Raw genomic sequence first — 27,960 nt, 5'->3', positions numbered from 1 at the left:
CACCAGCGCAGCACACGGAAACGCCGTTAAAGCGGTACCTATTTATCTACTTGCACTTAAGGGTGCTTTCGAACTGCTAGGTGGGCAGGAGCTGGGACCGAAAGACGGGAGCTCACCCCGCCGCGGGGATTCGAACCGCCGACCATACGTTCGGCAAGTCCTAGGCGCTGAGGTTTTACCCACAGCGCCACCCGCGTCCCTACACTTAAGGTACATGATACCTAAAGTCTCAGCTGGATTCCTCATTTGTTTTCCTAGGTGGATTTCCATGGCTAATTTTCCTTTAAGACCTGTGCTCCAGAAACTGAAGCGGCTCTCTTTCTCTGTAGCTATGACCTATGGTGACACAACAGATATTACTATTACACCACTCTGCAGCAGAGATGGAAAGTAGGAAAGCAGAGTCATTCTACTGGCTTTGCTAGATCAGCAACTTTTGGCTCTATCTGTGAACCGCGCCCCACTCAGCCAATATGCCTTGCCAGCTGCAAAGCATCCCTGAATGGCAAGGAGCGTCCTGGTTGGTTGATATGGGGAGAGACAGTCCATGAGCTATTGTAGTCCCGAGCTGTACCGGGCTTTAAAGATCAAAACCAGCACTTTGAACTGAGCCCAAAATCTAATCCGTAGTCAACACAGTTGGGTTAAACTCCCCATGCTGAAGCCTCAATCCAAATCCCCCACTTCTAGTAAAGGAAAAAACATACAACAATGTTGGTTGATCCTGCTATGGCTGCCATGTGTAGTTTGGTCGTCAGTATTTGCATAAAAAAACAAAACTAAAAGGAGGAGTTAGCAGCCAGAGTACTCCCTCATGAATTAGCTCTGGAATGTGCCTAATTATGCTATTGCTATTGGGGGTTCTGGGACATCACATGAAAGCCATGCAATGTCGTTTGGGTAGCCCTGATATCAATATTTTAAAATATATTGCATTATCTATCAATGTCAGGTTATCAGATAATGTTTTTTAAAAAGAGGTTGTTGTTGTTTTTTAAATCACTTTATCTTAAAAATAGTTGTTCATAATATTCTCTCCAGATGAGGAAGTTGGCAGGAAACCCGGGGAAGATGGACGCGCTGCACTAATTGAAAAGTCACAATATGTAGTGTATGACTCAACTGCAAGGAGGTTTCCAGCTTGATAAAAAGGGCTATACAAGGGCAGGTGTTCTATTATTTTGAGCTCAAGAGAGGAGATTAACTCACTCCTAGCCAACAGCTTCCCTTGAAGACATCTGTTGAACCATGTGGCCCCAGGAAACTTCCCGCCCACCCAACTCCCCTCCTCCATTGTCTATACCCCATTCCTAGCTAAAAAATGATCACTTCCTGTTTAGTCTGTTTCCATATAACTTCCTCCCTCCAGAGCTCTGGTGACAGAAGGATATGTAGAACAATACAACAACAGGGGGAGGGGTGGCAATTTATTTTCAGACACCAATGACAGAAAAGAGCTTTTCTGCCAAAGACATTAGAGAGCATATTAAGAAAATAAACCAGGTCACTGAAACTTAACAGTAAGAGCCTATGCCCTATCCTTTCCTAATGGATCACCATTCATGCTGGACAGATCACCAATTAATATGCTCCATGATGGCTATCAAGATTATACCTCAACACAGGCTTCAAGGAAGGAAACCATGGCACAAAATGAACACTCAACCCTTCACGATTAAGTGGGATTGCTTCCAAATGACTCTTAAGAACCATCTGCTTTCTGACTTCCCTGATACCATTGAGGAACACTGGACCAAGCTAAAAACATCCATTATTGCAGCCTGTGAACAAACCATTGGATACCAAACCAAGAAACACCAGGAACGGTTTTATGAGAATGATAGTGAGATTGAACACATTATTGACAAGAAAAGGAAGGCCTTTCAGATCTGGCAATGATATAGAAACTGTGCCACTAAGAAAGAAACCTATGCCAATGCTAAGGCTCAAAGAAGAACCAAAGAACTAAAGAACACCTGGTAGATTAAAAAAACTCAAGAGATCCAGCACTTAGCAGACACACATGACACAAAGAGTTTCTTTAAAGCCACAATAAATGGGCCAACTAGCTATCCCAAAAAACTGACATACTTTCACACTCGCAAGACTGAACGTTTTGTCATCTGCTGTACTTGAGGGCTGATTCCAAAAGATCTCGTATGAGAAACGCCTATGCCCTTGTGGAGCCAGCAGCACCGAAACAGTGGCACATGTCCTCCAACGAGATCATCACCCCACTCGCACTGACCATCCCAGGGCGCACAACCACTGTCACAGTGTCTTTTCTCCTGGCAGACCAAACAGAGCAGATAACAGCCAGGGTTGCTAGGTTCTTAGCAGGGGCAATCAGAATAAGGGCCACTATCTGACTGTTGATTCAGGACCCTAAACTGTGCTTTTATACTAAATTTCCTTCAGCTTCTCCATTATATGACAGCAACAATCACAGATAACAATGGCTCTCAAAGCGAACCATTCACAATGGGATCAGGTGTTAAACAGGGTTGTGTTTTCACCCCAACTCTATTATTTTCATTGCCATGATCCTACACTTTGTTGAAGGGAAACTCCCCACCGGGGTAGAAATCATATACCACTGGGGAAATCATATACCATACTCCCCACCGGGGTAGAAATCATATATTGGGCAGATGGAAAGCTCTTTGAGTAGGCTGAAAGTAAAGAGTAAGGTTACCATAACTTACGTTATAGAGCTACAATAAGCTGATGACAACGTAGTGTGTGCACTCAGAGAATGACCTCCAAGCCATCTTAAATATCTTTGAAGACCTACAGATAGCTTGGTCTATCACTCAACATCCCAAAAAACCAAAGTGCTGCACCAACAAGCACTAAACAACCGCTCAGCAGTGCCGCAAGTGTCAATCACGTCTTCTCCCTGGGCTCCTCCAAAAGGGCTGAGAGATTGATGCCAAAATCCAGCATCACCTGAGCTTGGGGAGTGCAGCTTTCTCCTGATTCAAAAGCAGAAGATTGGGACATTCACAGGGAAACCAAAATGCTTGTTTAAAACGCTATTGTGCTATCAACCTTACTGTATGCTTGTGAAACATGGACCACTTATAAATGCCATCTGCAACTCCTCAAAAGATTTCATCAATGATGTCTCAAAAAAAAATTTTACATATCACTTGGGAAGACAGGAGAACTAATGTCAGTGTACTGGAAGAAGCAAAGACCACCAGTGTCGAAGCAATGATTCCTCAACATCAATTTCGTTGGACTGGTCATGTTGTTCGGATGTATGATTATAGTCTTCCAAAGGAACTACTCTATTCCGAACTTAAAAATGGAAAGTGTAATGCTGGTGGTCAACAAAAGATGTTTAAAGACTCACTCAAGGCAAATCTTTTTAAAATGTGGTATAAACACCGACAATTAGGAAACACTGGCCAACGAGCTTGCAATTGGAGAACAGCCTTTACCAGAGGTGTCACAATACTTGAACTCAGGACGAAAGGGAGTTACCGTATTTTTTGCTCTATAAGACTCACTTTTTCCCTCCTAAAAAGTAAGGGGAAATGTGTGTGCGTCTTATGGAGCGAATGCAGGCTGCACAGCTATCACAGAAGCCAGGACAGCAAGAGGGATTGCTGCTTTCACTGCGCAGCGATCCCTCTTGCTGTTCTGGCTTCTGAGATTCAGAATATTTTTTTTCTTGTTTTCCTCCTCCAAAAACTAGGTGCGTCTTGTGGTCTGGTGCATCTTATAGAGTGAAAAATACGGTACATGCTAAGAGGAAGACACGTTTGGCAAATTCTCACCACAATCAACTCCCATCTGAAACCTATGTCCCCACTGTGGAAAGATGTGTGAATCTAGAATTGGCCTCCACAGTCACTTACAGACTCACTTTTAAGACTGTGTTCATGGAAGACAATCCTACTCGGTTACAAATGATTGCCAAAGAAGAACAGCAGCTATGAAATCTGTCATTTAATATAAACTGCCTTTTATCTCTTTTTGCATTGGGTGAGAAATAAATTAGCAGCACCTCAAACATTAGGGAATATTTACTAATATTTTTGACTTCACAGGATAAGCCACACATTTAAGTACCTAAAAACGTAAGAGCAGCCGTGCTGGATCCGACCACAGACACATCGACTCTGATTTCGTGTCAAGCATCTTCACAAATGAATATAATGTACAAAGTATGCGATGCATGAATTTATAAGGCCCCAAGATTGGGATATTTAAAAATCATATATGCTAGAGTAAAATAACAGTTGAAACATTAAGATCCATACAAACATCAGCCAAAAATGGCAATACAGCAGATGGGAGTTGTTATTTAGTCTAGTAAAGGTTAAAAGGTCAGAACCCTCATCAAGGGTAGCCTACAAACAGCACATTACAATAGTCCAATCTGGAGGTTACCAGGGCATGGATCACTGTTGCAAACTTCTCCTTCAGGAAATGCTGTAGCTTGAAATAGGCACTCCCAAGCAATGGTGGATCAAGGTGCACCTCCAAGCTATGCACCTGCTCTTTCCAGGGGAGTGCAACCCAGTCCACGACAGGTGGTATTCCTGCTTCCAGGTCTCAGGAACTTTGAAGACACAGCACCTCCATCCTGTTTGGATTCAGTTTCAATTTGTTGGCCCACCTCCAGTTTGCCACACACTTTTTTCCTCATTCTTTCACACTGGACATATAAAAAACTTTGTTGAGCCAGAAGTTAAGTCCCCCATGGCAGATAATGTATCAAGATTAAACGAACTCAGCACATGCTCTTTAGGAAGCTGCCCACATTAATGCAAAGATGTACTGCCTAAAGCTACAGAAGTTCTCCCACCAACGCAAACAAATCCAGCAGGCAATGCAAACAGGACTATATATTTGATCATGGCCTGAAGAAACAACAAAAGGAAGAAACAGCAAAAGGAAACATACCTTTTAAAAGCACCGATGATTTGCAATCAACACCTCAGCAGAAGAAAAGAAAAAAGATCTAGCGCTGAGATGAGATAGGAGAGTATAATTGTGATGACTCAAATCAGTGAAAAGCTTTCACACTGTACATCATTTTAATGATGTACAGCACAGCAGGAGGAAAGCCTAATACAAATCTCAAAGCTATGAATTCCCCCCCTGCTTCTTAAAGTAGTAAATGGGATGCAATATTAAGTGACAAAAGCATGGGGGTTCAATCAACTGGCAACATTTCTCTCTGTTCGCCAACAGCATTAGTGGAAAAGTGATAGAATACCTAGCGCTCTGCAGGTATTACTTCATGGCTGACTATAAAGTGAAACGGGCTTGGGATTCCAGCCTCATTTCCCTGGCCAAGCTGCCCAAGACACAGCTATCTAACTTGGAATGAAAACCTAGACCAAATCACAGAACTAGTGCAAGGGCTCAATGTAGCTATGACCTTTTCTAGCCACACACTTGACCAAAACGGAGGCATGGGCAAAAATGGCATGCAGCCACCACAATATATGCCAAGCTCCCCCTGCTCCTGGAAATTTAAGACCTGCCCACAGCTTTCTGCTTTGAGACCCCAGCCAAACAGGTCAAAATGTTAATAAAAATGCACACTGGATCCATCACAATAAAGGAAGGGCTGAAAGCTCAGTAGCAGAGCACATGCCTGGCAGAGAAAGTGTCTCACATTCAATCCCCAGCAACGTCAGTTAAAAGAACATATGAGAACTGAGAGGAAGGCATGTAACATCTTTGCTCCCCCAGCAGCTCCTCCATCAGCCCCCAGGGCTGTGAAAGACAGCAGCAGTAGCAGCAGCAAGGACGCCCTGGCCTGTGTGGGACTAACATATAGCTTCTTCAACAGTCAGTTCCAGGCCAGGAGACTCAGTTGCCGAATGCAATTTGTTTGAACATCAAAGAATGGGGGTGGGGGCTTGCATACAGTACATACACCTTTGCCCTGCTGCAGTGACTACTGTGTCAATATCTATTTTATTGTGTTTCAAATATCTAGTAAGCCGCCTCAAGCGCTTCAGTTAGTAGGGAGGGCAAAAATACTGGTTTTGGCAGCCAGAAGGATCAGAAAGGAGACCCTGGACAATATAGCAGTGAACTGTAATGGAGAGGCAGAGATCTAAATAGAGACTATAAGTTGTGCTTTTGCCTGTATTTAATTTTTATTCAGATTTGTCATGGCCAATGGCTAGCACAATAAAGTTATTTGGATTGTATTGGCATAAATAAATGGGACAGGCAGCAGGTGATGGGAAAGACCCCTGCTTGAGAACCCTGGAGAACTGTTGCCAGTCAAGAGCAGACATCATTGAGTCTAGATCAGGAATAGCTAATCTGTGCCCCCCCCCAAAATGTTGAGTACAGTGGGGCTGCTGGGAGGTGTAATCCACTAGCATTTGGAGGGCCTCAGGTTAGTCACCCCTGGCCTACAGAAACCAAGAATTTGACCTTGTATGAGGCAACTTCCTAAACTCTCATAATGACAACCAGGGACCTAACAAATGCTTCAGTCATCAAAAGGGTTAAAATCAAGAAGTCCCTGCTGGAAATACCATCTCATCAGTGCTTGCCAGATGTCTGAGCCTGCTACCCTCAGCCAGGCATGTGTCTGTCATTAGGGAGCCATTAAAATGTTACACAGCAGCAGCAAGCAGTCCAGCGAAGAGAAAGCAACACCATTCCAGAGTTTACCTTCATTTAGCCTAGTGAATTCTTAGCTAGAAAAAAATATTAAGGAGTCCTCTGCGCTACACATTTACACACATGTATGTTGGCTCGGGGGGGGGTCCACATATGCCAGATCATAGATTTCACCACCTGTACTACTGAAGCACTACGCAGAACCATTTGAAGATCTGTGACCATCCAACACAATGGAACTATTCTTCATACTCACTGCATTGTCTTTAAATGGCAGGCAGGCCTCCCAGTTCCTCTTGCATGCTTATAGCTTCGATAAAGCAGCAGGTGCCTGAACCTCAACCCAGCATTAAAAGGATTGCAGCAAAAGGACTGGAGAGAATGCTGTTTATTATTTATCAATATGTTAGAGACTCATTTGGAACCTGCCTTGGGACTCCTGCTTCCTGGCTCGTAGCCAAGAAGAAAAGGGTGTGGAAAACAGTGCATAAAGAATACACAACATATTCATCATACAATCAAGTATCCACCAAATGTTTAATGGGGTAGATCAGTGGTTCCCAATTGGTGGTAACCCACCCAGGGGGTCTATGGCACCATTCACATAACAAAAACTACCCCAGATATATCAAACTTTCCAAAAGTAGGGGGGTCCATGGCTTGGGTTTTGAAAAAACAAGGGGTCCGCAGTACTTAGCTAAGTGGGAACCACTGGGGTTGACCATTTCACATACCCTTCTTTGTCTTAATTCTTCAAGGAGGAGCTTGGGAAAGAAGTATGGATTTGACCGAGACAGAAGGATGGGGGACAAAAAGAAGTGTGTGAGTATTGCCTGAAATTTGACACAACATTTATGTTTCCTAACAAACCACATTTGCTAGCTCACCTTAAACCATGGCTTGTTTTTGATTTGCTGATACTGGCCTGCTAGGGAGAAACAAGCAACTATCTGTGGTTCAGACCTAGTGAAAAGCCAAGGCTTCTTGATCCTGACACTCACACCAGAGAGCGAACAGAGCAGGAATTGTTGAGGCATGTGCGCCAGCACAGTAGTGGTTCACAGTAAACTATGGTTAAGGCAGAAGGTCTGACTTATTAACATGGGCAGTATTAACATGGGCAGTGAGAACACTAGATCATTTTGTAACAATTTCAAGAAGTACTCTGAAGAGCAATTCACACAGTGAAGCTCATAACCAATACATAGATGTGACTTGCATGTCAAAGACAACTGGGAGCTGTAAACCCAGTTTAACTACCATTCTACACTGTGCAATCAGCATATTACGATGACATAATTCTAATAAATGCAGAATGATTCCAAGAGACATTCTATTCAAAAGGACTATATTCTTAGTTTTACACATTCTAGTAGGAGGAACTATCTTCAGCAGGGTTAGAGTACAGAAAAGGAAAGAAACGCCTGTTCTATGCTATAAATGTTCTTAGCTAAAATATATTTTGGATGATACTGAATGTCAAAGTTCTGGGTTTTCACTATCTTGACATAGATTAAGTGAGCTAAGCCTCCAAATAAAGCTTTCATGGTCAACTTAATGAGACTGCCAACATGAGGATCAATTAGTGCCAATGGGAAGGTGTGTGCTACAAACCTGCTTCAATAATGATCTGGGCCATAGCCAATTTGTTAATTTTGGAACAGTGAAATTTGGTAACATTCTTGCTGTGATCAACAGCGGAGTCCGATTGACCTACTAGACTAAGCAGTTTATAGTTCATTGTAAAAATGCAGTATTATTTTGTTGCCATTAACAGAGAAATCTAGATAAAATTAAGTTACTGTCTCTGTACACAACTGGCTTAAGACCATATGCTGAGTCAGCTACTAAACTTGCAGCCTAAGAATGCAGATAGAAAGGGGAAGAGATTTATTACTAAAAAAACTTTTTAAAAAATCAATGTGATTGAAAAAAGAAGAAATCTGTGATACAGGGACCTGATGGAAGCAATAGAGCATTTAAGAATCTACCCATGTAGCAGGGGCAGTGTTAGAGTAAGATTATAACACTGCCTAGTGCAAATATAGACAATGATTTGGGGGAGGGAAATGCATATACATAAAAGAGGAAAGTGTAAAGATATCAACAGAACACAGCTGAGCTGTTAAGGATGCAATGCATCACTGATAAATGTACAAAGGAATAAATTAAGCCAGAGAACAGACCAAGCTTACAATTTGAAACTTTGCCATCATCTCTACCAACATATTCCTTCCAAGAGTTTATGAACATGTACTTACTTCAGTGATGAGGAACCTCCAGCCCACAAATGACTCATGATCATAAGGGGTCCAAGTTGGCCTACAAGGCAATTTTCCTTAAACAATCCCCACTTGTTCATCAGCTAATGTCACTGGGTGCCATTATCTGATGGGCAGGAGGGTAGTATTCAATCCTTGCAGGGAACATATTGGGCAAAGCAGATCCTTGCTGCCATTAAGATTAAACCCTCTGCTCAGCAACTAGTGAACAAAGAGTTCGGTCCTGCTGTTTGCGGCATGTGTTTGTTCCCCTGCTGGAAACAGGGAAACGTAGCAAAAAGTTGTTCAGAAACAGTTTTGCAAACAGACCTGCACTGCTCTTTAAACCTCTGGTTTGCAAACCGAGACTGTTTGCAAAAGAGCTCTCAAGCAGTCCTGGGCTACACTTTGAAGTCCCAATACTTGGGACTTCCAAGTGCAACATCACCCAACATCACTATAATAACACCAGGTGATTGACAGGTAAGCAGCCCTGCCCATCTGTAAAATTTTCCCCTTCAAGGGTAGGGAGCTAAGGATCTGGCCCATTAGCCAGAAAAGGTTCTGCACTCCTGACAGACATTTTGCCCCATTAGGACAATCTAAGATTCCAGGAAAGAAAGCTGCTGTTCCAACACATTTGAAGAAGTACAAGCAATATAATCTGCCCTGGAGCAAGCTGTACTATCTGATGAGATGTTAAGGAAATAATCTGCAGAATTTGGAGCCTAAGCTCTACAGATTGCTCTTCGAAGACAAAAATGTACTCAGAAGATGTCTGCTAAATTTAAGTCACTTTCTAGACTGACAGTGAAAATACATGCAAGACTGAGGCAGAAGATGGAGAGTCAAACTACATATGAGATGGGAGCTCTGTGAATAGATCTTTCAACATCTTTTTCTCTTATAAAAAGCAACTGTTGCTATGTATGCTTTGGACCAGGGTCCCAGCAAAGCAAGATGGGGAGAATTTTAAGTACCAACTGAGGTAAGGGACCCGGGTGGCGCTGTGGGTAAAACCTCAGTGCCTAGGACATGCCGATCGTATGGTCGGCGGTTTGAATCCCCGCGGCGGGGTGAGCTCCCGTCGTTTGGTCCCAGCTCCTGCCCACCTAGCAGTTCGAAAGCACCCCTAAGTGCAAGTAGATAAATAGGTACCGCTTTATAGCGGGATGGTAAACGGCGTTTCCTTGCGCTGCGCTGGTGCTGGCTCGCCAGAGCAGTTTCGTCACGCTGGCCACGTGACCCGGAAGTGTCTTCGGACAGCACTGGCTCACGGGCTCTTAAGCGAGATGAGCACGCAACCCCAGAGTCGGTCACGACTGGTCCGTACGGGCAGGGGTACCTTTACCTTTACTACCAACTGAGGTCGAGAATTTGGAGGGAGGGAAATGCAGAACACCAGTGCTCAAAACTCCTGTTGTTCTAAGTGCATTTTGTGACAAGGAATTTCATTAATGCAAGCAGTTTCTGAACTCTGGGCGCAGTACTGTGCCTAAGATTTCAGATTAAAACTGCAGAGTGGAGGGAAAGGAGGGCTTTTTTCTCCCTCCCCACTTCCAGCTACTCTCTGAAGACTGGAGAAGAGCCTCTCTTAAGAATATTGGGGTGGTGGGCAGGGGAAGGACTAGACCATGCGAAAAATGAACATAATATTTCAGCTGCAGTTCATTCGTTTTCAGCACTGCTTGTTATAAAACAGTGCATCTAGACATTCTGTTGCTGCGCCCAAAACCTAGGTTTAAGGTGCCATTTAGTTCCTAGCTTCTGTATCTCACTTTCTAACACTGCTTGACATGCTAGCTTTTATTTTTATTATTAATAATTGAATTTGTATACTGCCATTCATCTACACGTCTGAGGGCGATTCACAACACATTGAGAAGGAATAACTATTCATTTTTTTAAAAAAAATATTTTTTAAAGTACTTTATGTCTGTACCAACCTTATTTGGTTATCAAACTTAGCATTAAACTTATTGTGATTACCACTTGCAGATCTGCATAGTTGTTAGTGTCGCTGAAGCTACAAACCACTCCGGGTGATGAGAAAGCATGTCTGTGCTGACTTCCAGGCTTTCCTAGCAGACTGGTGAGTAGGTGCTGCTGCTTAAACAAGGCTGCTTTTCAGAGCATGCAAACACTGAATAGCCTCATATTTTAAGACCCATGGAGAAAGTTGCCTGTTGATACCTTCCTTAAGAGCTCAAATATTAACACTCCTAACTTGAACGAATATGCTATTTAAAAAGTGAGATGCCACCAAGAGCCCACTCCACTCCATTATTTATTCCCTAAAAGTACAGCCCTCCTCCTATTTGTCTTTTTTTCTATTAAGCAAGTATCTGAGATGCTCTCTCTGTACTGCCAACAAGGCTTCAAATTCACAAAAGCTTTCAATTTACCCTTCTTGCATCAGCTTTTAAGCTTTGGAAGTTATGTCTGGCAGTTAACTTGTGCTCCCTCTGCTGGCTATGCAGTAGGTTAGCACCTCCCAACCCTTTCCCCTCGGCCTTTGAATGTATTCCAGTCAGAGTTTTTGATTGTTTTCTGAGGGGTAAGCTAACACTTCTAGATATTGCTTCTACACCTTCATGAAAATGCTTTGAGGGCTGACCTCCACTCTCCTTTACACATCCAAGTCTACTCTCTCTTTACTGGGAGTTCAAATAGGTGCTGTGGTATGCACACACAATCTACACCAGAACAGAAGGGTTAACGGCATTCACATGCTTTCTTATTAACATTTGCTTTCCTATTGGGAGATGCAGAAGCCATCGTGGGATTCAGGAAGAGGAAATTAGGCTTTTAACATTTTGTATTTCCAGCTCCCACTGTATTATGCCATTACAGAATTCTGAAGCAAAATATATATAAATATATAAAAAACCTGCAAGAAAAAGAAAGCTCCAAGCTACTACTGAAGCTTCCTCAAAAGGGGTTTTACCAGTTCAGTCTGCCTTTCTGTTTTTTCTCTCTTCCAGGAACAGGGCTCTAATGCCAATGAAGAGAAGTATACCCTGCTGGCAAGAGGACAGCTGCTGCAAGTATGAAATCACCACTGTTTTGCAAAGCAGTCACGACATTGTTTAAAGAGACAAAAGTCTTTGCATAAAAGAAATGAACCTACTTCTGTTCAGTAGCTGTTTGTGTTGCAATGGAAAAAACCCAAATTAAGAAAATAACTCAGTGAAAGAAAAGTTTGAAACGGAGAGATAAATCTTACATGAAAAATAGCTTTCCACATATCCTATTTACAAGATTAAAAGCTGCTGTTTGACTGGCTTCTCTGCACATTCTGGATGGGATATTTCAAGTCATTCCATTTTAGAACAACAATGAAGCTCCCAAATAGTAAGTTTAAACACAAGCTTCACACTGCATGCCAGACAAATGTTCTTCAAAATTCTCTACTCCATAAGAAGGAATCAGCTGCTACTTGTTCCCAATTTGCTTTTAGAAGCTGGACTTGAAAATGAAAAATGGAATGTAAAGGGGGAAACAATTTATAACCTTTCATTACAACACATTTTCCACCCTTATAAAGCAGACGCATCTAATCTATCATCTTGATCAGGAAAGGTCATCAGAAAATATTTCCCAAAAAAAACAAAAGGAAAAGGAAAATGCACATTTGTTTTCAGTTTCCAAACAAGCCCTGGAAAGAATTTGATGGCATCCTTTACAATTTTCTCTCATATACAGCCTGCTCAATAGGCAAGAGAGCTGTTCGTATTTCATACAATTTGAATCTTTGCACTCGTATTGTAATTCTAGATTATCTTAGTAAAAAACCTTGAAAATTAAAATTAAAAAGACGTTGAAAGTATTAAGTTACCTTTGTTGTCCTCCTCAAGCTACGTAAGATGTTTCTTTTCCTAGGATCTTCATCAGTCGTCTCATATGGAATGACAGCGTTATCTCCCTTATATCCTTGGGAAGTGTGGTCTTCTTCTTTCTTCCTAATTGGCCCCAATTCATCATCACTCCCTACACTGAAACTGGTCCTGTAACTGGCAAATCTCCCAAGCCTCGTGCATCTTGTCCGATACAACACTGGTTTACTAATGATGGACACCTTCCGGCCTCGTTCTAAGGAGCTTGTGTCCATTTCACTGTCCGACCCGTTGCCGCTGCCATTGGACTGGGTTTTGTTAATGTTACGAATGGTGATGATTTTGCCTTGGGTGCTGTCGTGAGGCACAGAGTAGATATTTTCCTCCTCGTTCCTTGGTTTGACTACTGCGTCCATGGGTTCCGCATAATCGGAAGGGTCAAAGCCATCTGTAGGTGGCCACGTGGTCGAAGACATGGACTTCCTCTGTGCATCCCGATGCCCTTGATCCAAATAGGAGAGGTCCCCCTTAATATCAAAGTGGACAGGGGGCTTTGGTTTCACTGGCGGAGGTACTTTGTTGTTCAACTTGCTTTCAAAAGTGCTCATAGCAGAAAAGACAGAAAGACCATCATTCCCCTCCAGCTCCATGGAAAGTTTAGAAAGATCTTTGGACAAAGTGGGCATGGATGTGTCATCTCTGAAAGGGCTGTAGGTCGGAGGCTCAATATCTTCTTCTGAATCATGAAGGTTTGAATTACAGAGAGGCGAGCCAGCCCGGGGTGAATTGAACACTTCTTCTGTGGTGCTGCACGCTTCGGCGGCATTATCGTACATGTGGGTAGCTTCAATGATGTTTTTCCTCTCCACCACATCTTTGAAAAACAGATGAAAAATCTCTAGTTTATGCTGAGGTTGACTACAAGGTATGGTTGTAAACTTTCCATCTATATCCTGGGCAATTTCTTCTCCCTCGGTTAACTGTTCTCTGCTTAAATCATTGTCTAGAACATCTATTGAGCCATCAGTGAGTGCCACTATCTGAACAGGGATAATGTCCTGCACTTCACAAAGAAAGGCACGTAACATAGCCAAAGATGCTTTACGTTTAGCTGAATAAAACAAAATGTAGCCATGGACCAACCAGCTTTTCCTAATGCTAAAAGAGGAATGGTATGAAAGCAAGGAGAGTTCTATACGCCTCTTGTGTGGTCCTATGGAATATTCAAGTAAGACAGAATTGCTGCTTCCACACTGGGAAGGCCTACAGGTTTGGGACTGAAGAATAGGTAGAATAATATCATCTGCATTAAAAGGATCTCCGCACAACAAGCACATGACAATCCGAAGGTCGATATCGGCCAGATCTTTAATGCTTGCTGTTGAGCTCATAAGATTTAAGTTTCGCTTTGAGTCCAGCAAGCCTTTCAGAACTTGACTGATCTGCTTTTCATTAATATTACGCCCATATCCAATGCCAGTAGAAGCAGGGTCGAGGAAGACGCATTGTAGCTTACTGGCAATCTGCTGTCCTTGCTGTATTAAACTGTGTAGTGTTTCTCCACTGGTATCTCCTCTCTTGTTGACCAGAATCAGAGTCAGAGGAAGATGAACTAAGTGGTTGTCCCTTCGGCCAAGGGTTGACTCTCTGCTCTTTTCAATACTTTCAACAACGTAAGACAGAGATTCCTTAGAGTTATAAAGGCAGAGGCAACCATGCGGCTGAAATGTTGGTGTCTGGAAAGAATTAACAGGAAGTCTGACATTACCCTCTATAGGTCTCAAGGAGAGCTCATACATCTTCCCATCTATCACATACTTGTCATCATTTGTGCAAAGAGCTCGAATCTCATTTGCTAGCTCACGTGCAAGTCCATCTTTACCAAGAATGACTAGATTGATTCTATCTATATTGGAATCTGAAAGCAAGTTTTTCTGATTGCGATCAGATGGCCTGATGAACCTAGAACTTATCAAGTGCTCGATTTTAGCATCTATGCAAGCTGGACAGCTGGGACAGGTTTCCTTTGTTGGGTGGTAAACAAAATGAATGTGTTTCAAGATCAGGGCGTCTCGTTCAGCTTGCAGCTTTTGTAGTGCTTTAAATCTCTGCTCTTCACCCAGCACATCCTGGATGACACCCATTTTCTCCTTGCTTGGTTTGGCATCAAGCTCCAGTTCATAGAACAGTTCTGAGTACTCTAAAAGCAGTTCCTGAAATTCTTCCTTGGCCCTCTCTATAATTTGCTTTTGATGTCTACTGTAAATATCCATGTAGACAGACTCCTCAAGCCACATATAAAAATCCTCGTTCATGATGAAGCTGCGAGCTTCTTCCCAAGGTTTTCCTGGTGTTATGAAAGGGGAAGTCTCCAAATTCTCTTTGAAAGACCTTCTCATTTCTGCCCTTTTCCTCTCGTTCCTCAACTTCTCTAAGTGGGCCTCATAGAGCTGCTGAGCAGGCAGGGTCTCCATCAGGTCAAAGGGAATGCGCTCATTCTCCATGTTATCTATATGGCTGGTGGCATCCCAGGGGGTCTCTTCAAGAACAACAAACCACTTTAAGAAGTCTGGTTTTGTCTCCAGCAGCTTCTCCATTTTTATGCAGCTCAAGTGGTTTATTTCATCCAGGTCTGGAACAAGGGCATCAAAAGCAAGAGGCAACGAGGCAAGGTACATCTTCCTCCTGCGCTCTATATGTTCTTGTTTGAGGCGATGAATGTGCTGCAGGAAGAGCTTCTTGGCTTTCTGCGTCCCTTCCAGATACACATAATCCTGATACTCAGGGGAGGACTGCATCTTCCGTGAGACATTCAACCAAGTCTCATTGTGGTTTTTGACTATGCGGCTCACCAGCCACTCGTACTTATCTTTAGCAGCAGCAATCTGCTGGCTCTGCTGCTTCAAAGCCTCAAAGTAAGGGATAATTTTAGTTTTGCCCCGGCTTTTGTCGATCAGCTGCACTAAAGTGCTGAAAGCCAAGTCAACGTTCACATTGGATCTGGCAGACGTCTCCACCACCTGGAGGTTCTTTTTGCTTAAGGCAAAAGTGTGCGCATCTCTAATGTACCGCTCCACTCCTTCGTCACACTTTGTCAGAACCACCACAGTGGGCTTTTTAGTTTTCGTGAGTTGATTGTACAGGTTTGAAACAAACTTGAGCTGATCGTCAAAGTTCCTGTTCATACCCCTGCTGACGTCGATGCAGAGGAGAAAGCCGTCCACCAGCAGCTTCCCATCTGGCATCTGCTTCTGTTCAAAGTCTTGCTCCAGCCCAAGCTGATCAGTGCAAAAGTACATGAGCTTTTCAGCTGATGCGAGTTTTGTCGCAGCAGCCCTTTTGATGTAGGGCTGCAGGGCTGTGCTGCGGTGGGGCTGAAAAGTCTGGTCATCGATAAACTCAGTCTGCTCCACAATATGCATTTTACATTCCACACAGTCCTCCAAAGAACGCACAACTTCCCCCCAGTACAAGAAGTGGTCATTGTTAACCACCCTTCCTCCAAAGTCACTGGTGCTGAGAACCGAAGTGTGGTCCAAATGGAAGTCATCTGCCCTGGGCCGTACAAACCGATTGCACAGGCAAGACTTCCCAATGCCACACTGCCCTTTCTCTTTTTCTGTCCCAGACAACCCCACCACACTGATGTTGTAGGTGGGAATGCGAACATCTTGCTTCCTTGCCATCATCATCATCCAAACATCCTGCCACACTCGGCTTCTTCCTAGAGTATTAGAGTCTGCCGCACTCCCATGCAATATCAAAAATGACTGGATGGCTGTTGGCGATCCAGGTGAATCATCTCCAGGACAGCGAAAGTGGCTATTTCCCTGCTGCATGCGCCATCAGCAGCTCAGTTGTCACTGATCCTCAGCACTGGATAGACAGCATTCCCCCCTAGAGAAAAGAAAACAAACACAGTCTTAGGATGATTAAAGGGATAGCACTAGCATGGTTTTAAGGAAGATCTTTAGCACAAACATGAGATAAAATGATAAAAAGACAAGTTACGCTTTAAATGTATTACGAAGACAAATATTAAAGTAGAAACTGACTTTGAGGCTGGGTTCTGAAAATTGCTCCTGGAATTCTCTCTCACACACACTACCAGGAAACAAGTAAAGAACACCCCTTGTACAACCCTCTTTACAGCCCTAATATCCTTTCTCATTTTAAAAGCAGCATAAGGGGGGGGGGCAGTCGGTTCCACAGGCATTTTCTCCTCTTCCCCTTTCTTTCCTGAAAAGGAAATGGGTCCACTGTTATGGGGTGCAAACCTGAATGCTAGTACAGTAATGCTAATAAATATTCTATATTACCAACAGCTTCCAAGGCACTGTCTCTATAGGCAGGAATGCTGCCCTTCTTGCTTCGCACCAGGAAGAAAGAGGAAGCACTTGGAAGACCCAACAATGCAATACCCCAAAAGCTGCTTGTGCAGTTCTCTTGATTTTAGGAAGGATGGAAGGGGGAAAGACTTGCATACAACTTTTAGGAAGTAGCTGTATTGACCCTTCCAATAATTTTTTTTTCTTGGTACAAAGCAAAAAGAAAACCCCACCCACAGCCTCTACAATGCAGCCCTGTTTTAACGCTGGGCAAGCATCATGGAGGGCTGCATTTGAGATAGGCCTTGTACTATGAGTCCATTGCTTCCGCCAGTTCTGTAGGGGGAGGGGAATGCATTGGGGGCCACAAAGAAGTGATAGCAGAATGAGGGACAGAAGGGGGGACCATGGAGACACAAGATAGGAGCTGTGTGGACAATTATCCCATATAATATTTAAGTCAACTTCTCTTGGCAAAAGTCCTGTGTTTTTAAATGGCTTTTTTGACAGGCAGAAATTGACAATTGAAGCTTTCTTTGGAATCAAAAGGGCAAATGTGGACCTGTTGAACATTCACCTGCTGGAAGGCTGCTGGAGGCACAGAATCCTTGGCAGGGAAAGAACATACCCTTAAGTATTCTGATTTCCATTTGCACAATGTCTGTCTACTCATATTGCTCAAGGTCAGTAAGCCCTTGCAAGAGGACTATCACTTTGTTGTTTGAATTTGTTCATGTTATTAGGAGAAGCTTAAAAATTTGAACTATGTACCAAAGCTCGACTGGTGCAGTCAGAACACTTGTTCTAGGCAGTATCCAAAGCACCATAGCAATTGACAAAGCAGAAATCAATGTAGCTGTGAACAAAGTGAGCATTCTAATGAACAATATATTCTGTCACTGTCACATTTCAGGGGCTCCCCCGCCCCAGCAAATATACATATATAGGCTTTGTATACTGCCTTGAGACACGTGGAATAAAAAAAAATAGTATTTTAAGTGTGTAAGTTGCCTTAATAGTTTTTCTTGCTCATCTTCAAAATAACTAAAGTAAATGGCCACTGCATCCATGAGGAACTTATTGGCCAAGGCCACTAAAACACAAGAGGACTTTTAACTGAAGCCTCCCAAACCCAACATTCTTTGCAATAGACCACAATTGCTCATTACCTGTATTAGAATATTGGGGTTTGGTTACTTTAAAAAATGTTGGAAGTCCCCAGTCATGAACAGTAATGTGATTAGTTTTACAGTTTAATATTTTCCACTGTGACAATATGGGGGTTTTAGCAACACTTGAATTTTGGCAATTGCTACCTACTGCAAAATCCAGCTGGCAATGTTCCCAAAGTGCTCCAAATGTTTCCTTGAGGGAGAAAAATTCTTGCATTACTCAGCCCAGATTTATCAGTGCATCTAGGTATCTCTTGTTTGGGGTGATTTCAAATGCTCTAGACCAGGCATCTCCAAACTCGGCCCTCCAGCTGTTCTGTGACTACAATTCCCATCATCCGTGACCACTGGCCCTGTTAGCTAGGGATAATGGGAGTTGTAGTCCCAAAACCGCTGGGGGCCCAAGTTTAGGGGTGCCTGCTCTAGACATAGGACACATATGGGAACATGAGGCCAGACCACTTCCAGATTTCCTGAAACAACAAATTCGCAAGGAAAGCTGAGCAGATAAGCTAGTTTAGAAAAGGAGAGCAACTCTTACCCATCAGGCAAAAGGTTTTGCCAATAAAGGTTTAGATGGACAACTGTGTTTCTACTTTCTGTAGTTTATCTGGCAGTGGTTACTAACCAAGCACTAATCACAATGAATGAGAAATCATCCTAATTACCTATTAACTGCCACACCATGTGGTCTGTGGGTACTAGCCGCATGTCCGCAAACTATAAACTCTCTTTGCCACCTCGCTACAAAACTCCATTGAAATAGTCCATCACCAAAAATGAGAGTGAGAAAGTTCTGTCCTGGAGAACAGCAAGAAAAGCTGTTTACTTAAAACACAGCCTTAGAGAGACAGAAATAATGAGACTACTACTACAAGCATACACTCCTTACTCTCCCTCTACTCAAACATATTTAATGTTTTATTTGCACAATGTTGTCAACACCAAACGAACCAAGCCAAAGACCTCTTTGGTGTTTTTTTTTAATGTAAAGAATGGTACCAGATTAACAGCTGATGATTCTATTCATCAGGAGGATGAATTGAACTCCCTGAACTGACAGGCTCAGTCTAATAGGATAACAACCAGTTAAAAGTGTGAAAAGACCCAAGTAAATTCTTAAGTAATATTACTGTGGCATCATAACTACTTGCTTTTAAGTGGCTCTTTCCTTCCCAGAACTGTTTCGATATTTGCTTAGTGATTTAAAAATATTTAAAATACTGTTACATAATCCACCTTGGGAGGCTTAATCCCTACAAGGCACCCTAAAAATACTCTTATAAAAATGAAACAAAAATTAAATTAAATTACGAAACAATCAGCAGTCTCAATCATACTGCTTTAGTGACATGTTAAAACTGACACTATCATTTAAAATTTTGGGGGAGGCATTCAAATGGCATTGCTTGCTTTCATAGTTACAACATGCCTGTTTTTAGAGAATGTGGACTTTGAATCCGCAACCAGTATAAATTATCCTTTGCTTTGATGGCTGAATAATGTAGTTTAACTAGTTCTTCAGTTGGAATGAATTACACAAGACAAAAGGCTGCTGTACGTTTGAAAATGCTATTGTACGCTTGAGTTAGAAAAGGAAACCTAGAACATTTGATCTTAAGTGCATTCAACTTTTCTAAGAGGTAGTTAAAAAAAATAGCTGAGTCACCAGATTAAGTATTTGGACTACTACAAAAAAAGTGGGATAGAGGAAGTTGACACGTACTATAAACCGAGGGCTGCTCTGAATCTACAGCCAACTGGATATTTTATCTTCATTTTACAGTTATAAATCAAAGATTTTCTACAAAGTCCAAGTCCATTCAGTGCAGCTGGTGCAGCTGGAATGTTTTGGGCTGGGCTTTTCTCACATATAAAGTAATGGGCAACAAGATTCTCAACCCTGAAAGAACATAATTCTACTAGAATTTTCATAGTAAATTAGTTTTAGCAGTTAAAGGCATCTTTACAGCCAATGGCGCTCAGACCAAGAATAGTTTTTTGCATGCAACTTTCAGGGCTTGGCACCTCAAATTTGAACTTAAAAGATTCACAGTCAACATTCTTGATTATACACATTACCTCACACAGGACAACATCTATCACAGTGTCAGCATAAGGGGTTTGGGGCCTTAGAATCAGATCCTACTGGTGTACAATGTAGTACCCTGACTATAAGACTGATTATCTATTTCCCTTTCATGCTGCTGTCCAAGAAAGATAATGGCACAGGATTGATCAGCAGCTTTCTCCTCCATGTAAATATACACATATAAATATTCCTTAACCAACAAGCCTTTTACGTGGACATTTTTATTCCAGTCTGTATTGTACTTCAAATTCTATTTATAAATGTTTTATTGTTGATACTTATTGTCAAGTTGCTCTAGGATATTTTATGGGAAGAGATTCTTGAATGAAACGAACAGATAAATCCTGGCACTTCTGTGTAAAATGCCACCTCCTTGCTGCTGCTCAGTTCTGTGTGCCACACATTAAGAAGAACATTGACACATTAAGAAGAACATTGAACTGAAGTGTGTCCAAGGATGATTATCAGAATGGTAAAGGATCTAGAAAGTGGGCGTTTTTAGACTGGAGAAGAGAATGGTGCGCAGTTAGGGGTGCTGTAGTTGCATTCTGTATGCAGATCCTGCACCGATTAGGGGTTGGACTGGATGACCTCTAAGGTGCCTTCGAACTCTATGAAACCAAGCCCAGCATCTTGCAACCCTACTCTTATTCTCAAATCCTGTTTCTGATGCTTCTCTTTCTCATAATTACTACCACCTGTTTGCTTGCTACGCAGAAAGCCAATGAGCAAGCAGACAATGGCTTTTAGGGCTAATCATTCTCACCACCACTGGGTCAGAGTGAAAAGCAGGCAAGCAAGCTAAAGAGCAAGTTCAGTGGGCTGCCTGCAGAGATGCACAACTATGCCACTTATGGAAGCTGGTCCTCATAGCCAACACAGATGGATTGGAATGTAGTAGAAATAATGTGTCCTGCAAAACACTACAGGTAGGGAAAAATGCTCACATAAAAGCAGAAACCGATATATCACCAGGCAAAATATGGAGAAGACACATGGCAGCAAATCCAGCTAATATTGCATGGCAAATTCCAAAGATAAACTAAAAACAGTCTTCTCCATACTAGGCATCAAATACTAGTAAGTTCCAACTCCTGTGATGCGTTGCAAGCAAGAAAACCATAATGGAAAGCATTAAGAGCCAGAGTAGGAAAAGATTGAGACTGCTGGTGTTGGAAAGAGAGCAGGAGGATACCAAACAAACCAGCAAAGTGGCATGCCCAAGTGCCTGAGGAGAAAGGCAGCAGGGGGCTGTCTCAGCACTAGGAAACCTGTGGGAGGCTTTTCATTCAACAGAACAGCAAAATGACACGTGCAACAAATTGATGATACAAATGAACAAGCAGTATCTCCGACTTGGAAACTGGCCAGGTAAACAATCCTTGTTAAGTACAACTTTTAAAACAAAAAACATTGTTACACACTGAACTTCACCACCACTGAAACTTTAGTCACCCACAGAGCCTAGGACTTGCCAATCAGAAGGTCGGCGGTTCGAATCCCCGCGACGGGGTGAGCTCCCATTGCTCGGTCCCTGCTCCTGCCAACCTAGCATTTCAAAAGCACGTCAAAGTGCAAGTAGATAAATAGGTACCACTCCGGCGGGAAGGTAAATGGTGTTTCCGTGCGCTGCTCTGGTTCGCCAGAAGTGGCTTAGTCATGCTGGCCACATGACCCAGAAGCTGTACGCCGGCTCCCTCGGCCAATAAAGCGAGATGAGCGCCGCAACCCCAGAGTCAGTCACAACTGGACCTAATGGTCAGGGGTCCCTTTACCTTTACCTATCGGTGATGAGCATTTGCTAAAATATGTTGTACAGTGGTACCTCGGGTTACATATGCTTCAGGTTACAGACGCTTCATGTTACAGACTCCACTAACTCAGAAATAGTACCTCAGGTTAAGAACTTTGCTTCAGGATGAGAATAGAAATTGAGCTTCGGCGATGCAGCAGCAGCGGGGGGCCCCATTAGCTAAAGTGGTGCTTCCGGTTAAGAACAGTTTCAGGTTAAGAACGGACCTCCGGAACGAATTAAGTACTTAACGCGAGGTACCACTGTACTTAATGAAGCCCTGTGGATTGGGGTATCGCAATACTGGCTGTTCTTTCAACTGGACTTGAACTGCTATGTTTCGAAGAGTGAAACTATAAACATATAAGACTGCCTGCAAATTTCCTACCGAGTAAAGTTTTAAAACTAGGAACAAAAGACATTACAAGTGATAAAGATAGGCGTCGCAACATATAACAGCCCAACAACCAGCTCCATACTCACTCCTCCTGCTCCACAATCTCAATGCTTTTCTCTGTGTTGCCATTCTTGCTGTTCTCTCGATCAGCAAAACAGAAACACTTTTCAATTTTCTATTAATTATCTAGTAAATAATTTCCCTACCAGACAAGCAAGCAGCTCCAGATAAAGTTATGAGAAAAATATTAAATTAAAAAATGCCAATTCAGTAGAGTGTGAAATCCATGCATATACTTAGCTGGCGATGGAACTGTATATACTTGGTTCTATCAGCCCTTCTCTTCATTTTAGTGGAGAAAAGGCATTCCTTCATGAGAAAAAGGAGAATATGTCTTTTCTGGGATGGTACCCTGCAGTTTTTAGAAGCACCAATATAAAATTGGTTGCCTGATCAGTAAGGGCACATTTTAGACCATGGGTAGGCAAACTAAGACCCGGGGGCCAGATCCGGCCCAACTGCCTTCTAAATCCGGCCCGTGGACAGTCCGGGAATCAGCGTGTTTTTGCATGAGTAGAATGTGTCCTCTGGGTTATTTGTGGGGCCTGCCTGGTGTTTTTACATGAGTAGAATGTGTGCTTTATTTTAAAATGCATCTCTGGGTTATTTGTGGGGCATAGGAATTCCTTCTTCTTTTTCCCCAAAATATAGTCCGCCGCCCCCCCAAAGGTCTGAGGGACAGTGGACCGGCCCCCTGCTGAAAAAGTTTGCTGACCCCTGTTTTAGACAGACAAATGTATTTTCATGATCTACATCTCTACTATTTAACCTTCAACACTTCCAAGAACTGGCCCACAGACCTCACTGAATGTTGCCCTCATCCACCCAAATCGTGATGATTTTGTCTGCCCATCACAGTTGTAGAAAATGCAATGTAATAAACAACAAAAAGGGGAAGAAAAGCAAAAGGGGAAAAGCAGGACTCCTCAGCACAGAAAGCTAGTTAACAAAGAAGCCACACAATACTAGAGTGAACCCTGGTTAACCCTGCATTAGGTACAAGAAATACAGCCCCACATTAGGATGTTTTATTGGTATAGTAATGCTTCCCTGCTGCAAGTAGCACAACTAAATTATCTTCCCTGTTTGCTGGGTACCGTTTCTTATGCAAAATTAAGCACAGCCCAACTCAGCACTCTCTTTAAAACATACCCTCAAATTAACCTAATTTAAGGGGTGTTTGTTGCTGCAAACACGTGCATTATTTATATTTAATGCTAACTTCCAGCTTGTTGTGGTTTTAGTGTTCAGAATTACACACTGCTGAAAATCACTTTTAATAAAGCAAACGGTGAATGACCCTGAAGCACAGCAGCGCAAGGGGTGCCGCTTCAGTCCACTGCCCGTACTGTATGTGTAACAATGGGGAAAGGATTTCCACACAGAGTCGTAAATTTTCTCACTGCACCACAGTGGCTCAAGTGTAGAAAATCTCTGAAATGGGTCATTTGTATCTTTGGAAAGGCTGATTTAAGCTTTTAACCATCTGGATCTGAAACATTTAATCTCAGGCAACAGATGGGCTATTCTTAGATGAAGGGTGTACAGGAGCTTACAGGCCATGCACACCAACCCCAGCATCACGCTCTGGGTCCCTTCGGAAATTTACTGATACAAGGAGAGGAACCAAGTATGTGCGCAAATCACACAGGCACTGCTACTAGCTGGGAGGAATACACTCGAGTCCTGCTTAGCAGCATGCATTCTCCCCAGCACATAAAATCCACTATCGGTTGCATGGGTAAAGGCCCACTATGAGAGGTGGTTTTCCAAAACACTATTCCTTCAACACGACGCATCTAAGATTAGCACAATCCCCTGGAAGCAAAGCAGATAAGTAGGCATATTGTAAAACTTCAGTTATGACACATTAGTAGCATACCTCACCACCATCCCTAAGGGAGGACATTAACATGGACAATCCTCCTTCTACTTCTGCAAAAGAATGTGCATAATTCTCTTGCCGTTCTTTCAATAAAATGAGACTGAGACAGAAAGATTTCTGTGAATGCTACCAACAGTTGTCTCTATCAAGTACTGAAATCCTAGAGCTGCTCCAGAGGTTCCCTTAATTTTGGGGGTGACTTTTCAAGTTAAAGATGGGGAACTGCAGAAGTGTATGCAGCAAAACCTGTCACTCAACAATTCAGATCTCACCTAAGTCTGCTACTTATGTGAAAGAAATTAAAAGAAAGGCTTCATTTGCTTTTTGTTTTGTTTTTACTATTATTGTTAAAAGAACTCATTTTTCTTCCTAGCTGGACAGGCAAAGCTTCTCTCTTTTCTGTTTACTTCAATAGACTTGCATACCAAAACCTTCTGCTAACAGAGAATGTACTCAAAGAATCCAGTGTTCAAGCAGCAACTTTTATTAGCTATCACAAAATCTATGTTAGGCTAAAGATTAATATGCACACGCAGATTATAAATACATCATGTACAGCCTGCTGTACAAATGCACCCTCATTTTAGCTTGCCTACTGCTTCTAGCGCGCGCACTCGTGCGCGCGCGCGCTCTCTCTCTCTCTCTATATATTATATATATAAAAATAAAATTAAACATATATAAGATGCTGTATTCTTATCTCCACTTGAAACATTGCAGAAAACACCACCTGTATAAGAGCAAGAAAAGCTTAATTTTGCTTCTTGGCCAGGAAAAACATTCTGGGCCCTACAGGGCAGGAGGCATCTCTGTTGATATGCCTAACTAGGGGTATGAAAATCGAGAAAGACAGCAGTCAATGGTGCCTAAGAAAAACCCCTTAAGCCTGAAATGGCACAGGGGGTGCTGCACAGGTAAAGAAAAAGGGTTTCTTTGCCTCTTGAGATTGACAAAAAATGTTGCACAGCATCTAAGCAAATCTGTAACCAGAAAGTCACATATATTTTTGAAATGAAGCATAGGGAGAGTTTCTCTCGACAAACAGTACTAGTTATATGTCTTACCATCTCTCTTACTTTCAGCTTTTAAGAACAATGGGCTTCTCTATTTAGTTATAAAGAGGAAGTCTGTTGTTAAAATCATTTAGAAAGCAGACATGAAATTAAAGGGGGAAACGCAAAACACAACTCAGAATTTCCAAAAATATCCAGCATTTGATACATAGGAATCCTATCTCCCCACAAGTTTAATCTTAAAATGGGATTTGCCAATTAAGTCCATCTGCTGGACACCTTCACCAGCTTGTTCTGAGACTGGAAAGCCAATACACACCTCAGCATAAAAACTGAGGTTTAAAAGGGAAAATAGCTTGTTCAGCATCCCAGCAATTAGTTAGCAATAGCCCCATTGGTTATTAAATCAGAATGAGTGAGTAAAATAACTAGATTTTAAATCAAGTGTCAGGGACTGGCAGGACACTAATGAGTGTGCACCAGGAGAAGGGGGTCTGGAGTTTGACTCGGGGGGGGCAGTGATTTGTGGGGAACTGTACTTGTCAGGAGGCAAGAATCAGGGCAAGGCGAAGCTTCACAGTTGGAGGGTGGAGCACAGAATGGGTCAGAAAAAGAGGAAGGTCAGGCAAGCAAAGGGCCAGGTGTTCCCCCCTGCCTCCTCCTGCACCACTGTCTCCCAGCACCAGTAGGGAATTGAAGAGGGATGAGCAAAGGAAGCTGACATGCAGGCACAATCTCTGGCTGCATGCGCACACCCTGTAGGGGGAAGGTACATAACTGGTGGAAGTGGAGTGGCCCCTTGTTGCTACAACTGCTCCATAATAATAATAATTTTATTATTTATACCCCGCCCATCTAGCTGGGTTTTGCCAGCCACTCTGGGTGGCTTACAACGTATCTTAAAACATAATAAAAACATCAAGTGTTAAAAACCTCCTGATACAGGGCACAAAGTGCAGACCTGAAATAGCTGCCTAGACATTAGACTGGTGTGCATGGGTATTTGGAGCCATACAAACTACTCTTCAGTGTCAGCTTTGACAATAAAGAGTTTACTATCTGCTATGTGCATTTTTTGGTTGGGGAGCACCCTTTCTAGGTCTCTCTACAGGCCTTCAGATCTCTCTCCAAGCCACAAACGTCTCCCCAGGCCACATCCTCGCTGGCCCTGCTTCATAGCCCAAGTAGTTTTGCCTGGCTAGAATATGGCCTTGAACTCTGACCGTGCCTCTTGCTTGCTTGGATGGCAGGAACAAGCCTACTGTACAAATGTAAAATTAAGATTTGTTCCTCCATGCACTTATGCCTCTGGTCTCAGAAGGTTGCCCAGAAGAGAGTGAGGGCTTTGGGCTAAATGTTGCACACCCCTGTCTTAAACCAATAGCAAAACTGGCTATTAGCATTTGTAATTTATAGGGCCAAAGATCCAAAAACTAGCTAGGCTACTAACTGCAAGAGCTAGTAAAGTTCTTGAAATTTTGCATTGAAACAAAAGGCCTTCATATTCCTGTATCGCAGGCTGTGCTGGAAACTCCCTTCAGGTTCAAAGGTGATTTCCCATGCAGCATAGAGAGCAAACAATGTCTGCTCACCACAAAAAGGGAGGGGGGAGTATGGGTAAATAAACTTTGCCACATTTAAAGGAGTCCAGTTCTCGCAATAACCTCTCTCTAGGCCTGCTCAGAATCTTTCATAAAAGACAGCATCACTACTCCACCACTTTTTGTGCTACCACATAAAAAGAGCTGTGCTTCCCTTTCCCATCCAGCCAGAGAACTGTGCTCTCTTGGATTGGTTCTTAAAAGGGAATGAGGAGCAATTTCTCTCACCTTTCTGCTTTAGTTTCCTAGAGCAGCAGATGGGATGCAGTCTGACTGCTTTGTTCCTCAAGCAACAAAGCTCCCCGTCTTTGCCAGCTGTTAATTAAAAGTGATAAATGAGACAAAAAAGGGAAATATCTATGCTAGCAGCATTTCTACTCCCCCCCCCCACCTTTACTGGGGGTTTCCACACATGGGAGGGTCAACCTCTGTGAACTCCATGTACCCTCTTTTAAGAAGAACCAGACAGCCTTCACAGTTCTTAGGTCTGTTGAAAAGAGGTGCAACTGAAACTGCCTAGATCAGGGGTCAGCAACCTTTTTCAGCTAGGGGCTGGTCCACCGTCCCTCAGACCTTGTGGGGGGCCGGCTATATTTTGGAAAAAAATAAATGAACAAATCTATGCCCCCCAAATAAGCCAGAGATGCATTTTAAATAAAAGCACGCATTCTACTCATGTAAAAACACCAGGCAGACCCCACAAATAGCCCAGAGATGCATTTTAAATAAAAGGACACATTCTATTCATGTAAAAACACGCTGATTCCTAGACCGCCTGCAGGCCGGATTTAGAAGGCGATTGGGCCGCATCTGGCCCCCAGACCTTGGGTTGCCTACCCCTGGCTTATATCATCAACCCTTGATGGATTATGAGGTGTCAAGAAGTCCAAGCATTCCTATAAACAAAGTTAAAATGC

General features: G+C 42.8%; 1 protein-coding gene across 1 annotated transcript in view; it reads right to left on the bottom strand.

The window, feature by feature from the left end:
- The window catches only part of ARHGAP35 (Rho GTPase activating protein 35), an 82,974-nt gene that overhangs the window by 39,575 nt on the left and 15,439 nt on the right, over positions 1 to 27,960 (bottom strand). The window contains exon 2 of the mRNA XM_053401873.1: positions 12,706 to 16,600. Coding sequence (XP_053257848.1) covers positions 12,706 to 16,542 — 3,837 coding nt within the window. The 5' untranslated portion in view covers positions 16,543 to 16,600. The remainder of the gene's footprint in view (positions 1 to 12,705; positions 16,601 to 27,960) is intronic.

Source organism: Podarcis raffonei, chromosome 8, assembly GCF_027172205.1.
Source record: "Podarcis raffonei isolate rPodRaf1 chromosome 8, rPodRaf1.pri, whole genome shotgun sequence".
Taxonomy (NCBI): domain Eukaryota; kingdom Metazoa; phylum Chordata; class Lepidosauria; order Squamata; family Lacertidae; genus Podarcis; species Podarcis raffonei.
The sequence above is the reverse complement of the archived record's forward strand: the minus strand, read 5'-3'. Positions and strand labels throughout refer to the sequence as shown.